General features: G+C 39.9%; 1 protein-coding gene across 2 annotated transcripts; it reads right to left on the reverse strand.

Moving 5' to 3' along the window:
- Positions 1–374: 374 nt before the first annotated feature.
- Positions 375–9,481, reverse strand: LOC136709897 (inosine-uridine preferring nucleoside hydrolase-like). Of its 2 annotated transcripts, none has more exons than XM_066685465.1 (7): positions 9,191–9,481; positions 5,619–5,720; positions 5,242–5,448; positions 4,071–4,229; positions 3,828–3,939; positions 3,482–3,618; positions 375–1,038 (listed from the first exon to the last, which is right to left on the reverse strand). In XM_066685465.1, exons 3-7 carry the CDS (start codon positions 5,419–5,421, stop codon positions 691–693), a joined length of 936 nt encoding a protein of 311 aa, XP_066541562.1. In that variant the 5' UTR covers positions 5,422–5,448; positions 5,619–5,720; positions 9,191–9,481; the 3' UTR covers positions 375–690. The 2 variants fall into 2 exon arrangements, with proteins under 2 accessions (XP_066541562.1, XP_066541561.1); XM_066685464.1 differs by having other exon boundaries at positions 4,050–4,229.
- Between the last annotated feature and the right edge of the window lie 3,014 nt (positions 9,482–12,495).

The following is a 12,495-nucleotide window of genomic DNA, read 5'->3' on the forward strand; positions in this document are numbered from 1 at the left end:
AGCTCAGCTGTTATCAAAAGCAACAGTGTCTTATTTTATTCTTCATAATGTATCCTAATAACAAAAGAGCGGTTTGAAAGCCTTACATGTCACTTACCAAATCATATCATATGCCATAATTAATGTTTCTTCCCCTATAACATTACATAAGTGTGATTTTTAAGCTGGATGAGCAGGAAAACATAAAACTGCAGTACTGGTGAACTTTCAGAACTGACGTTTTCAGAGAATCTCCAGTAGGCTCTTCAATGCACCAAAACAGGAAGCAGTATCCATGTTTCAGTCTCCCACAGCACGAAAAATGACTTGATCTAGGACTCATTCCAGGTTGCCAAAAAGTCATGGATTTTTTTTAAAAATTTTTATTTGTTGTATTTCCAAGGGTAAACCCAATCTATCCATCATGGCTTTTATTTAGTCCAATAATATACATTTATATTTGGGATGTTTAGTCCAATTTGGTCCAAATTTTCATTTTCAGACAAATCTCCACATCTCAGCATCATTTAAATGGGTTTTTACTGGGCAGGAATCTTATGCTAATTAACCTTACATATCATCTTCAGTAAAAAATCCATCATAATGCTCTAGTTTAAAAGTACTGGTTTTAAAAATGCTATAACAATCATATGAAAACATCACTGTTGCAGAATTACAGTCACAGTAAGTGGAAACATGAGAAAATAAAATTCACTTCAAGGCATTCATCAGTAACACCTTTAACTTTTCTAAGTCTGCCTTCTTCAAGATGTAAGCTTTATGAGTCTTCTGGAGAATCTCCAGGTGATCTACAATCATCATTGCTCTGGAATATGTACCTGCAAGTTCCACTGTGACAGCCTTATGGTCACTCTCGATGATAAACGTGTCATCAACGGCAGCTGCCATAGCATAAGAATCACATGAAAGGAATCCCCTTCCTGCCATCAGTTTGACTTCATTTCCCTTAATGCGGCTGGAGTTCATTCTTTGTTCGAAGATCCTGTTCATGAATCTTGCTTTATTTGTGTCCTGAGCCAGCCAGTCGTCACAAAACTCCTGTAAAAACAGTGTACATCTTTAGCATCTTCACACAACTAATAGCTAGTACTCTTTACTGAATAGAGTAGTTCATTCATCTTTTGAGGGTCATAGCACTGCTTTGACTCAGAGCGCAAAATTAAACCAAACTTATATACACCAGATCCATGGACCACTTGACATATGAAATGACGACACTTGAGTAAACAATTTCCGCTAGCCAAGACGGCTACATATACACCAAATTGGAGTCACTTTTTTGAGGCACTTTGTCTCACATCCAGTTTGCCACAACCAGCACAGCCATGTGTTTGGCAGATGTGGGCCAGATCTGTTTTTGTAAAATGTGGCCAGATGTGCATTTTTAATATGTGGGACATATTTGGTTCAGATGTATTTTGCCAGTACCAACAGTGGGCCAAGAGTGCTGCATCTTTGCCAGAACTGGGCCACATTTGCATGGTATCCAGGGTCCTACAGATGCTATTTATAGTCCTGCACAACACAAAGTTCTGCAGGACTATGCCCCTCAAGGACAAGAGCTCTTCAGCTGACATTAAGCTCTACACAGGTTTAGTCACAACTGCTATTTCCATCCATCCATCCATCCATTATCTGTAACCGCTTATCCAATTTAGGGTCGCAGGGGGTCCAGAGCCTACCTGGAATCATTGGGCGCAAGGCGGGAATACACCCTGGAGGGGACGCCAGTCCTTCACAGGGCACAACTGCTATTTGATCCTAGAAAATTGTCTCAACTAAGAACACCCCAATTAACCCACAATTATGAAAGTAGCCATAGGGGGTAATTAATTGGTTCAGGGGGCACATATTCCATCAATAAGATGACTCATTGTAAATTTTGAAAGCTGAAACATTTAACAGATCTCCATGTTACATGGAGGCAAATTGCTTTAATAGTAGATCTGCAATAACAAATTGATAAAAAAAATGATTATAAATATAGATGGCAACAACTATATTTGCTCTATTATTTATTCCATAACAGGGACAAATAATCCAATTGTTTGTCAGTTTGGACAAGCTGTTTTAATGCAGTAGTACAAATCTGGGAGGTGTAAAAGATATTTTGGCTAACGTTACTACTGTGGGTTATCTATGACAATAGGAGGGCAAGATGAGCGCCCCATTTTAAAAATAGATTGTTAATGCTTTTTACCTGTAGTTCTGTCAATAATGTCTGCACTCCTAATGATTCTATCTTAACTTTAAAAAAAAGCTCCTGCTTTAAAATCTGAGGATCAACACTAGACATCAAAGGGCCATGATTAAAGGAGCTTACAGGAAAAAAAAGATGCATTCTGAGTTTCTGGGCTTGTTTTAATCATGAAAAATGATCAAATACAGAATTGAAGTTCAGTTTGGTTTCCATGTGTAACAGTTTATTTACACTGAGCACTGGTCTTGTTTTCAGGATGTGTACTGGGCTGATGCTGGCGCTCTTCTTTGAAGCTATATTGCCTGCTGTAGGTAAGAGGCACTCAGATGATGTTAAGGTGTCTGAGATACAGAGAAAAGAAAAGAAAAAAAAACCCTAGATAATTTTCATGTCATTAAAAAGTGATTTTAATCAAAGATGGGTTGTTGTTAAACTTTTTAATTAATTTCAGTAAAGAATGTTTGTATGTTTAAGAAAGTACAGGGGTTGGACAATGAATCTGAACCTGGTTTTAGACCACAGTAATTTATTAGGCCCTTATGAGGTGTAGGGCCTCCTTTTGCGGCCGATACAGCGTCAGTTGGTCTTGGGAATGACATACACAAGTCCTGCACAGTGGTCAGAGGGATTTGAAGCCATTCTTCTTGCAGGATAGTGGCCAGGTCTCTACGTGATAATAATAATAATAAAATGTTCACCTTCACTTTCATGTTCATCAAACCAGTCTTTCACCAGTCTCGCTGTGTGTATTGTCGTCCTGATACACGGCACCGCCTTCAGGACACAGTGTTTGAACCATTGGATGCACATGGTCTTACTGGTGCAATGTGCAATTAATGAAGATTGGCCACCAGGCTGCTCCAATTTAGCCCTGACACCTCCCACACTACAATGACAGGTGTTTCACTTTTATTGTCCAACCCCTGTATGGTGCTACTAACTGAACTTGGTGTCCCATGGTAAAAGATTTTTTGATAGAAATGTTATTCCCATATATATTAAATGTTGGGATGGTTTGACCCCCATTATAAGTTCCAAATCTCATCCAGGAAGTTATCAACTTCTGTGTTCACATGTTTTAACCAGTCTGGTTAGTTTCTCCTACAATTGCTGATAATTTCTTTTATGGAAATGTGTTTTCCATAAAATGTTTTAATGGATTACAACATTTTACGTTTGTCTTTCTCAGGATTTTGATAAAGGTCTGTAACTAAGTCCAGCTGATTAATGTAGGAATACCTATAAGTAATAAATTATATGATAAGAAAATTTGAACTTTACCCAGGGTAATTTACACTGACATGCGAACTCCCAGCAGGCAATGTAAGTGGGGCACAGGTACTCATTTAACACAATGTAGGCTGCTTCAGGGTCGGCTGAAAAGTTGAATTCTCCGCATACCGTAGTATTACCTCTAGCTGAAGACAAAAGTTGATACAGTAATTACATTAAACACAGTGTAATTAATAAATCTTCATACTCCTCCATTAAAGAAATGGTATGCAAAGTTTTTTATTAATTAGTAAAAATGAAGAAACCCAAAATAACATTATGTACTGAATATGTACTGAAAATATTAGCTGAAGAGAATTGTATAATGACAAATAAAACGATAAAATGTACCCACACTCTGCGTTGCCTCCCATGATGTAAAGTCCTTTCAGCTTTTGTGGTAGGGTAGGATCCAATTTTACAGCCAGTGCCAAGTTTGTAAGAGGAGCTAAAGCCACTAAAGTTATCTGAGGGAACCAAACCTTCTTTACTTAATATTCAGAAGCATACTTGGAGTAAAAAGATTTTCAGGAAAAAAAAACACCTACAAGAACAACTAACCACAAAATGAACATACCTCCCCAGGACTCTCACTGACCATGCGGATAATCGCTGAAACCGCTCCCTCCTCTTGCACTAGCTCCAGACCAGGAGCGTCAGGGTCTGGAGCATCACCAAGCCCATCACTCCCATGAATATGACGTGCACTCAGCACCTTTCCCAGAAGCGGTTTTGATGCCCCTCTGAACACAGGAATCTATAGAATACATCCAAATATTCCATAGTCATCAAAACGCCAGAAACCCTGAAGTCTGGTAAATCAATCACTAAAACAGTTAGAAAGCCATGTACTCAGAATCCTCACCCTAACCCTTTTTCTATTCTACACAGAACAGATTTTATTCTTTTTTTTTTATTCATTTTATTATGAATTTAATGCCAACAACAAGTTTAAAAAAAATGGGGCAATGGCACATCCTGTAAGATGAGGGACAATTTGGCTTGTTATCAGCACAGAGCCCGGATCCAGCCAATACAGCACAGCCATGCCACAAATGCTGCCATCCAGTTGACATCCTTTTCTGGAAAGGCCTCGCATATGTCAGCAAGACCATGCAGAATGTGGACACTACAACAACATGGCTTTATTTTAAAGTTTGCTTTTTATAACTGGCATAGACCTTGTCAGCTGAAAACACTGGGTGCATTATGAAATATGTGACAAAGACGACTTTAGAGCAGCTGAAATCCTATATCAGATATTAATGGGGAAAATATTTCACTTTCAGAACTACAGCAATTGGTCTCCTCAGTTCCTAAAGATTGTGTTGTTAAAAGAAGAGGTGAAGCAGCAGTGGTAAACATGTCCCAAAATATATTTGTGTTGCTGATATCAAATGTGCAAATCATTTTGAAAAAGCAGTAACATTTCTAGGTTTAAAACTGTGTTTATCATTTACATATCATTGTACCCTATTTGCACATCATGCCAACTATTTTGGAAATTAGGTTTTAGCTTCCCTCAGCTTTTCTTAGTGATTTATTTGTTTAACTAAAATACTGTATATGTCCTATATGATTTTAACATTCCTATAGATGTTAAAACCTTAAGAAAAGTGGTAGTAGCAGGTAATTCTGCATGGCTGTGTGACAAAAGACGGTTAATATATCACTGTATGTGTATAAATATTAACTCTGACGTTCACATTATATTACATATTCTGAAGAAAAGCAAAGGGAAAACAAGACATCACTGAACTTAGACGTACCTCCAGCCGGCCACAAACTTTCAGCACACGCAAGACATTTCTGCACACGTTGTCCAAACTGGCATTGCCATGAACACAGGTGATACCAAGGATCTGGACATCAGTCACAGCCAAAGCCATCATAAGGGCCTGGGCATCGTCCACACCACAGTCCACATCAACAATCAGCTTCTTTACCATAGTGAAATGTTTACAAGCGCTTGGTGTCTAAGTAATTATAAAAAGAACATGAATTAGAACAACTTTTATTCTCTAAGTGCCATGTTAACATTGTGGGTCCAAATTAAAATGAAGGTATTTGAACTAGAGGGGATTATGAGTCAATGCCCTCAAATTACAAGTTTTATTGTCAGATGCCACTATAGTTTTCTCCTTACCTGTGCTGAAGTGTTGATACCTTTTGAGTCTCTTTCCTCTCGCTCTCAGTGACCGTGCTGTGCGTGACAAAGTCTAAAGCGGTCCTATGAACACCGAAGAGTCTGAAAGCACAAAAGGCAATCTCAGTTTATCATGCAAAGCAAGCGCCTGCACAAGGCCAGGTTAAAGTTGCCTGAGCAAAAGCCTATTTGCTCAGTTTGGATAAGCTTCCCCTCGGGAGGAAGTAATTATAGAAACTGCACAGATATGAATAATCCATAACTACTAAAGTAATCACCAATTCATGACTGCTTTTATTATTTTTTGATAGGCATGTCTCTGAGGAACACAAATGTGGCGGCCCAGAGCCATTAAGAAAATGAAAATAAATGCCCCATGTCTGTCAAACTTTGTATTGTTGTGTGGGCTCCAAAAACACACTCCAAAACCTTTTCTTTTTTGGTCACTCATCATTGCTGTGGCTGTGACTAATGTTTTCACCAAACTGCATGTATGTTCAAAATGTCCCTGGGACACTAAGTGCTAAAGAAATGAATAGGACTGGACTGAACACACTGACAGCATTTCGACACAACAGGCAGCATCGCTGTCACACAGTTCTAAGGTCCTGGGGTTGTGGGTTCAAATCCAGCCTCATGTCACAGTCTGTGGAGAGTTTGATATGAAATAAAAATGAAATGTGAAATTAAATGCGTACTTATTTGTCATTGTACAATGGAATGTCTTTTGCATTTAGCCCATCTGTGGCCATGAACACACACATACACAGTGCACTAAGGACCGTGGACACATACAGAGCGGCGGGCAGCCATCCCTGGGAGCAACCCCTCAGCCGTGGATCGAGAGAAAAGACAGTGCTGTCCCTTTACTCCCAAATTTGCTGCCAGTTATGGGAATCGAACCAACTACCTCTCAATCCTAAGCCTTCTTCACTTGACCATTAGGCCATGGCTGCCCCTGTGTTCTCCCCATGTCTGTGTGGGTTTCTTCCGGGTGCGATTTTACATGCTTTACATAGATCTCTGCTGTTTGTAAAAATCAGGGTCAGACTGGGACTGAAAACAGCCCTGGGCTTTGTCCCAAATAGAACCACAACAACCAGCACATGTACACACAGCCACTAGCAAGGTTCTCCTGATACTACCTCACAACAATAAACCAGTCAGGGTGCCATCTTTAAAATATCAAGTAACATTAAAACACTACTGAGGATGATGGTGACTGGAGGCTGTGTTTATTGTTGTGAGCTTTAAATTTAATCTAGTATGATGCATGTCTTGGCCTCTTGACCTCTTAGCTGTCACATCAACAGGACCATGAAAGCTCTCCACCAGTTTCACAGAATAGCCCCCACTCTTGGGTCCAGAGATCACCTTAAGCAAGTCCCGTGGGAGTGCAGACACAGACTTCCAGACAGAGATCACACTCAAGCTGCCACAAACACCCACTCTGTTACATGCACCATAATTAACTCTTAAAACAATCTCTATTTAAATACTCTCTTCTCTATTATCATTTCCTCAGACACTGTAATGTTATACAACTCTAAATTCCAAAATTCAATTTCACACTCCTGCTGAGAGACGGACAAAAGAACAACATAATACAGGATGTGCATTTAAAATAAAAAAAAAGTATTCTCTGCTACCTACAAAGTAGCAATGTTAACTGCATGTACTGTGAGGTTTGTTTCTGCATTTTCCAATACTGTAGTTCTTCATTTTGAGGTACAGTCAATCCACATCTTTATTTGTAGGATGTAAAGGGAAAGACAAATGTTTTTATTCCACATGATGCTGGAAAAGGGGTGACGCTGTGGCGCAGCCTGTAGGTGTCGCAGTCACACAGCTCCAGGGTCCTGGAGGTTGTGGGTTCGAGTCCCACTCTGGGTGACTGTCTGTGAGGAGTGTGGTGTGTTCTCTCTGTGTCTGCGTGGGTTTCCTCCGGGTGACTGTCTGTGAGGAGTGTGGTGTGTTCTCTCTGTGTCTGCGTGGGTTTCCTCCGGGTGACTGTCTGTGAGGAGTGTGGTGTGTTCTCCCTGTGTCTGTGTGGGTTTCCTCCGGGTGCTCCTGTTTCCTCCCACAGTCCAAAAACACATGTTGGTAGGTGGATTGGTGACTCAAAAAATGTGTGTTGCCCTGTGAAGGACTGGCGCCCCCACCAGGGTGTATGCCCGCCTTGTGCCCAATGATTCCAGGTAGGCTCTGGACCCACTGTGACCCTGAACTGGATAAGGGTTACAGATAATGAATGAATGCTGCTGGAAACAAAACCCCAGAATCTGGAAACCACTTTGTACTGTGTGTAAATACAGTCAGTTGGTAACAGTAATGGTTATTTATTTATTTTTTCCCCTGATATTTTGGCCCTTCTAACATTTTTTTAGGTTGCTGATGGCCTGATATCTTAAGTCAAACGGTATGTTTCTTTGGGGAAAAGAAACAACTGAGAACCTGGGGCTATTCTACAAAGTACTTAAGCCCAAATAGAACAAGTGGAGAACTAATCAGTCAACAGTGCGTCTGACTGCGTAAAGACTTTTCTGAAGCGCTGCAGTGCTAAACAGCTAACACCACACTGTTTTTTTTTATTTAATAGTTGTATACAGCTTTATTTACTAGTTTTATTGCAGACTGGAATATATAACACCCCCCCCCCCATTCAATATCATGCAGCTATGATTACTGTCTGTTTACAATTGCAAATGCAAACAATAGTTTACAGTATAAAACTAAGGTTATCCAGGTTTTTGCTTTAAACCATTCTCTCTCTCTCACACACACACACACACCCCTATAAGACTATATTCTTGACTTATATACACTGTAGTTCCTTCAAGAAATGGCACCAGACATCAATCCACTGGCAAAAAGAAGTCTGAGTGATCCTGACTTATGTATAAAGCTCTGGACCACACTTAGGCCAAGACAGTCCAAATTTAGCACCAAACTGGTGAGGCTTTCTTTGAGAGGATTGGCTACTTCATTTCTCCACCTTCCCCCATGTACAATTCAGTAGCCTCTTTAGGTTTGATTTTCCCCGATTGATAACTGTATAGAACTCAGAATTTCAGCATTTAAACTACAGTAATGTCTCTTTCCAATATAATTTGTACTTTAACAATCTGTCAACACTGATAGACTTTAAACTTATTTTATATCTACTACCACTGAATGTGACTGTAGAGACAGTGTCAGCAAGGTTTCCACTGACACTTAGTGGCGTCTCTTTCCAGTTCAGTTGTCATTATTTGAAAAAATACACATGTGAAGTATTAGTTAAATTATTTCTTACATTGTTATTTTTATTCATTGTTTATTTCCAAGGTTGTTTTCGGGAATGTTTAATACATGCACTTTAACGACGTTAAACAGTCTGTAACTGTTCAAAAACTGATATTTTAACGCACAACACAAACACAACGCAAGTTCAGGCCGCTCCACAAGGAAGGTTCCTCCGTTTTACTGGCTGCAACAACATATTGGCTATTAGCAACATGCTAGCACCGCAGCTGATTGAACCTTAGAATTATCTCCTAAAACTTGCAGTTTAAAAAAGTAATGTTTTCAACCTTCTCTGCAGTCTTCGAAAACGTCCACAGACTTCGCTGATGAACTGAAAAAGTCCAACGGTTAGCCGCCTCCTCCTGACTGGTTTTCTCAGAGGGTTTTTTTTTTTCACTAAAATGCAGTGGCACTCGGTCTAATAATCTGATTTACCGTACCACACAAAATGGCTGGAATCACATTTTCAAACGCGCATAACAGGAATATAAATGTGTATTTAAACGTAAAAATTAGATCACACTGTCAAAAAATCTGTCGTTTCAAAGTTCCTTGCAGCTTTACTGAACTTGGGTGCCTTACTGCCCTCTAGTGGATCACAAATGAACAGCACGTACATGCATTATCTTCAGTTACATTATTTTATGTGCTGCTTTTACGAATACTATCCCGTTATAAACACCGGATATTTAAAGATACTGCTTCCGTTAAACAAAAATACAAATTATAGCCCAATGCTTATTAATTTTAGACTCAAAAAACGGCTCTCAAATTTTAAATGAATTATTTTAGTAACAAATAAATTGAGCTGGATGTAAACAAACTCCTAACAATTTGTTCCAAATAATTGAACCATTACTAGATTAATAGTATTTGAGCTTTTTATTTGTTAATACTAAATTACAGGATGAAAATTACTTCAGCTCAGCCACTACCTCAACTTCTAATTCACCTACTGAAGCACCCACACAAAACCAACCAACCAAGATAAATACATTATAAATGTATTTATTTTAATAAATGACCTGAACAAGATCCACACAAGACTACACCTTCAGGCTTTATATCTGTTTAAAGTGAGATGATTGCTTTGTTGTGCTGATGGGGGCACTAACAAACTCTGTGCCATGCTCGAGATCCGCTCTGCTTCAGACACTGAGTGAAGTGAACTTAATCACACTCTCTTTTCCACATTAAAGAGATGCAGAATTTGCTGCAGTTTTCCAATTAAACTCCAGTTTAAAAGGGGGCAGTAATTACATTATGGCATCTGCAGACATTTCTTTGCCATTTTTAGATGAGATTCGTGTGCCACCAGCAGAATGTTCAAATCTACATTAAAATAGTTCTACAGTTATGTTCAGGTACCTACGGTACTTTCCTCTCCACCTAAAACAAGCAGAAACTAGTACAGGGCCCTAGTGGAAAGAATCATTTCACTTTAAAACGCTGCAGATGTTGCTCAGTCATTTTGTGTCCCCGATTGTGTTACCACCCACTTCACTTTAAATGCTGCCAGTGTTTTAAAGTGGAATGGAGATTCTCACACACGGAGCAGATATGGTTTCAGAAAAGGAAAATAAAAATAAAATCTGTACAGAGGTCAACTCTGCCAACAAGGTGGTATGAGACTGAGCTTTGCAAGACGTGAGCTTACACCAGGGGTGTCCAAGCCGCGGCTGCGAGCTTCATGTGGCTCTTTCTTTACAAGTGAGGCTCTCCAGTAACATATCTGCTGGGTCGATGTTTAAGCTTTGCTGATGTTCAGGCAGAACTGCTTATGGTGATCCAAGGATTTTCCACCGTGCCATCAAATGTGTTCAGTCACCTGTCACCCGCCTGACTGTGGAGTGAAGGTTGTTGTTGTTGTAGATGCTGAAGCTTGATGATGATGTTTGCTGTAGTGAGGGCAGCTGGACCCGGATTCATGCTACATTCATATTTCCCTCCGTCTACCATGAAGCCATTTCAGATTTGTAAAGCTTATCTCCAGCTAACACCTAAAACACAAAATGGACACCGAATGGCTGGAACACAGGGAGCGAGGATACAGTCCTGGCTGGCTGCCCTTATCAGTGTTTCTTTGGGGCTGTACTTCCACTCCCCGTGGAAGAGGAAAGATCATAACACATGGTATTTGATCAGTGATAGTGGAGCAATTTGTTTCACCAAGTACAGGACACACGGTGAGCTGTATAGGCTACAAAGACTGCAGAAAATAAAACATCCAGCCACAGAGCGCTGTGTTTTCCTCGTCCTGTTCGCTGTAAAGGCCATGCATGAGATCATGCTCATGACTGCTATGCAGGATACATGTGCAGGTTAGAGACTGAACTGTACCCCATTTAAAATCTAGCTGCTAGTGCAAGTGCCTTGTGAGTTCTTAGACCTTGGGATGATTAACTGTAGCATGTAAATATCCTATTTTGTAAATATCTTGCTTCTGTGCTGCTGTATCCCTTGGGGATAAATAAAAAGGTAAATGTAATCAAATCAATGAGGAATCAATCAGCCAACTTATTGTTAACTGGAACATAGAAACAGAGCCTTTTCATAAGGAAAGCTAAGGGAGGGTGGAATTGGGTTTCAGGCCTGAAGGCAACTGAAGCCTGAGAAAAAAAATGGTAAAGCTATTTCAGTCGCTTTCATCTTATACCCGTTCATTCTTTGAAAATCAAAGCACTGCCTGTAACCTCAAACAACTCCACGATGCTATAAGCACTGATTCTATTGTTGGAAATGCAGCAAAACTAAAGCTGTGTGGCTCCTCATGTGAGAGTTTGCTGGTGTTTGTGTCTGCATTAATTGTATTAACGCAGGATGTTGTGATCCATTGTGTAGTCCAGCCCTTTCCTATTCAGTGTTTTTAAAGACTGCTTCCTCATCCAGGAGTTAAAGTTTGTTTTCTCAGAAAAACTTAGTGTTTACTGTGTCCAAGGACATCGCTTTCTTTGCTACAGCTTTTCCCTTGTAGGAAAATGCTTAAATTCAGAACCACAGAAGATTTTGGACTGTGGGTTTCCTTCCACGGTCCAAAAACACACGTTGGTAGGTGGATTGGCGACTCAAGTGTCCGTAGGTGTGAGTGCGTGTCACCCTGTGAAGGACTGGCGCCCCCTCCAGGGTGTGTTCCCGCCTTGTGCCCAGTGATTCCGGGTAGGTTCCGGACCCACCGTTACCCTGAACTGGATAAGGGTTACAGATAATGGATGAATGAATGGTTTAAGATTTAGGCAAAAAAAAAAAAAAAAAAAAAAAAAACTGACTGGCTGGTCTTGTTTCTCAGTGTGTATGTTGGTGGCTTCCAGATCCCGAATTTATTGTGCAAACGATTTGAAAGTGGTTATTATTATTTGCCCATGTGTCCCACTCATATTTGCCCCTGAATGAGCTAAATCTCAGTTCATTCTGTGTTCCTTTTTGTTGCAGTTATTTCTTTAGTTTCCAGGTGACTGAATCTCTGAGTGTATCACAGGAACCAAGCCTTGTGGCAAAACCAGATTAAATAATTTAGACTGTTATTTGAATTAGACCTAAAGTGGGACTTGCCTTTTTTGAAGTAATACATAAAGCAGGATTTCTCAGTTTAGCC

This window comes from Hoplias malabaricus, chromosome 11, assembly GCF_029633855.1.
Source record: "Hoplias malabaricus isolate fHopMal1 chromosome 11, fHopMal1.hap1, whole genome shotgun sequence".
Taxonomy (NCBI): Eukaryota; Metazoa; Chordata; class Actinopteri; order Characiformes; family Erythrinidae; genus Hoplias; species Hoplias malabaricus.

Excerpts from the sequence above, each read along its gene's own strand:
- LOC136709897 (XM_066685464.1), bottom strand. The coding sequence starts at position 5,421 with ATGGTAAAGAAGCTGATTGTTGATGTGGACTGTGGTGTGGACGATGCC. Across the intron at positions 3,940-4,049 it reads TCAGTGAGAGTCCTGGGGAG|ATAACTTTAGTGGCTTTAGC; the intron begins GTATGTTCATTT and ends TGGTTCCCTCAG. Across the intron at positions 1,039-3,481 it reads GTCAGTGTAAATTACCCTGG|GAGTTTTGTGACGACTGGCT; the intron begins GTAAAGTTCAAA and ends CTGTTTTTACAG.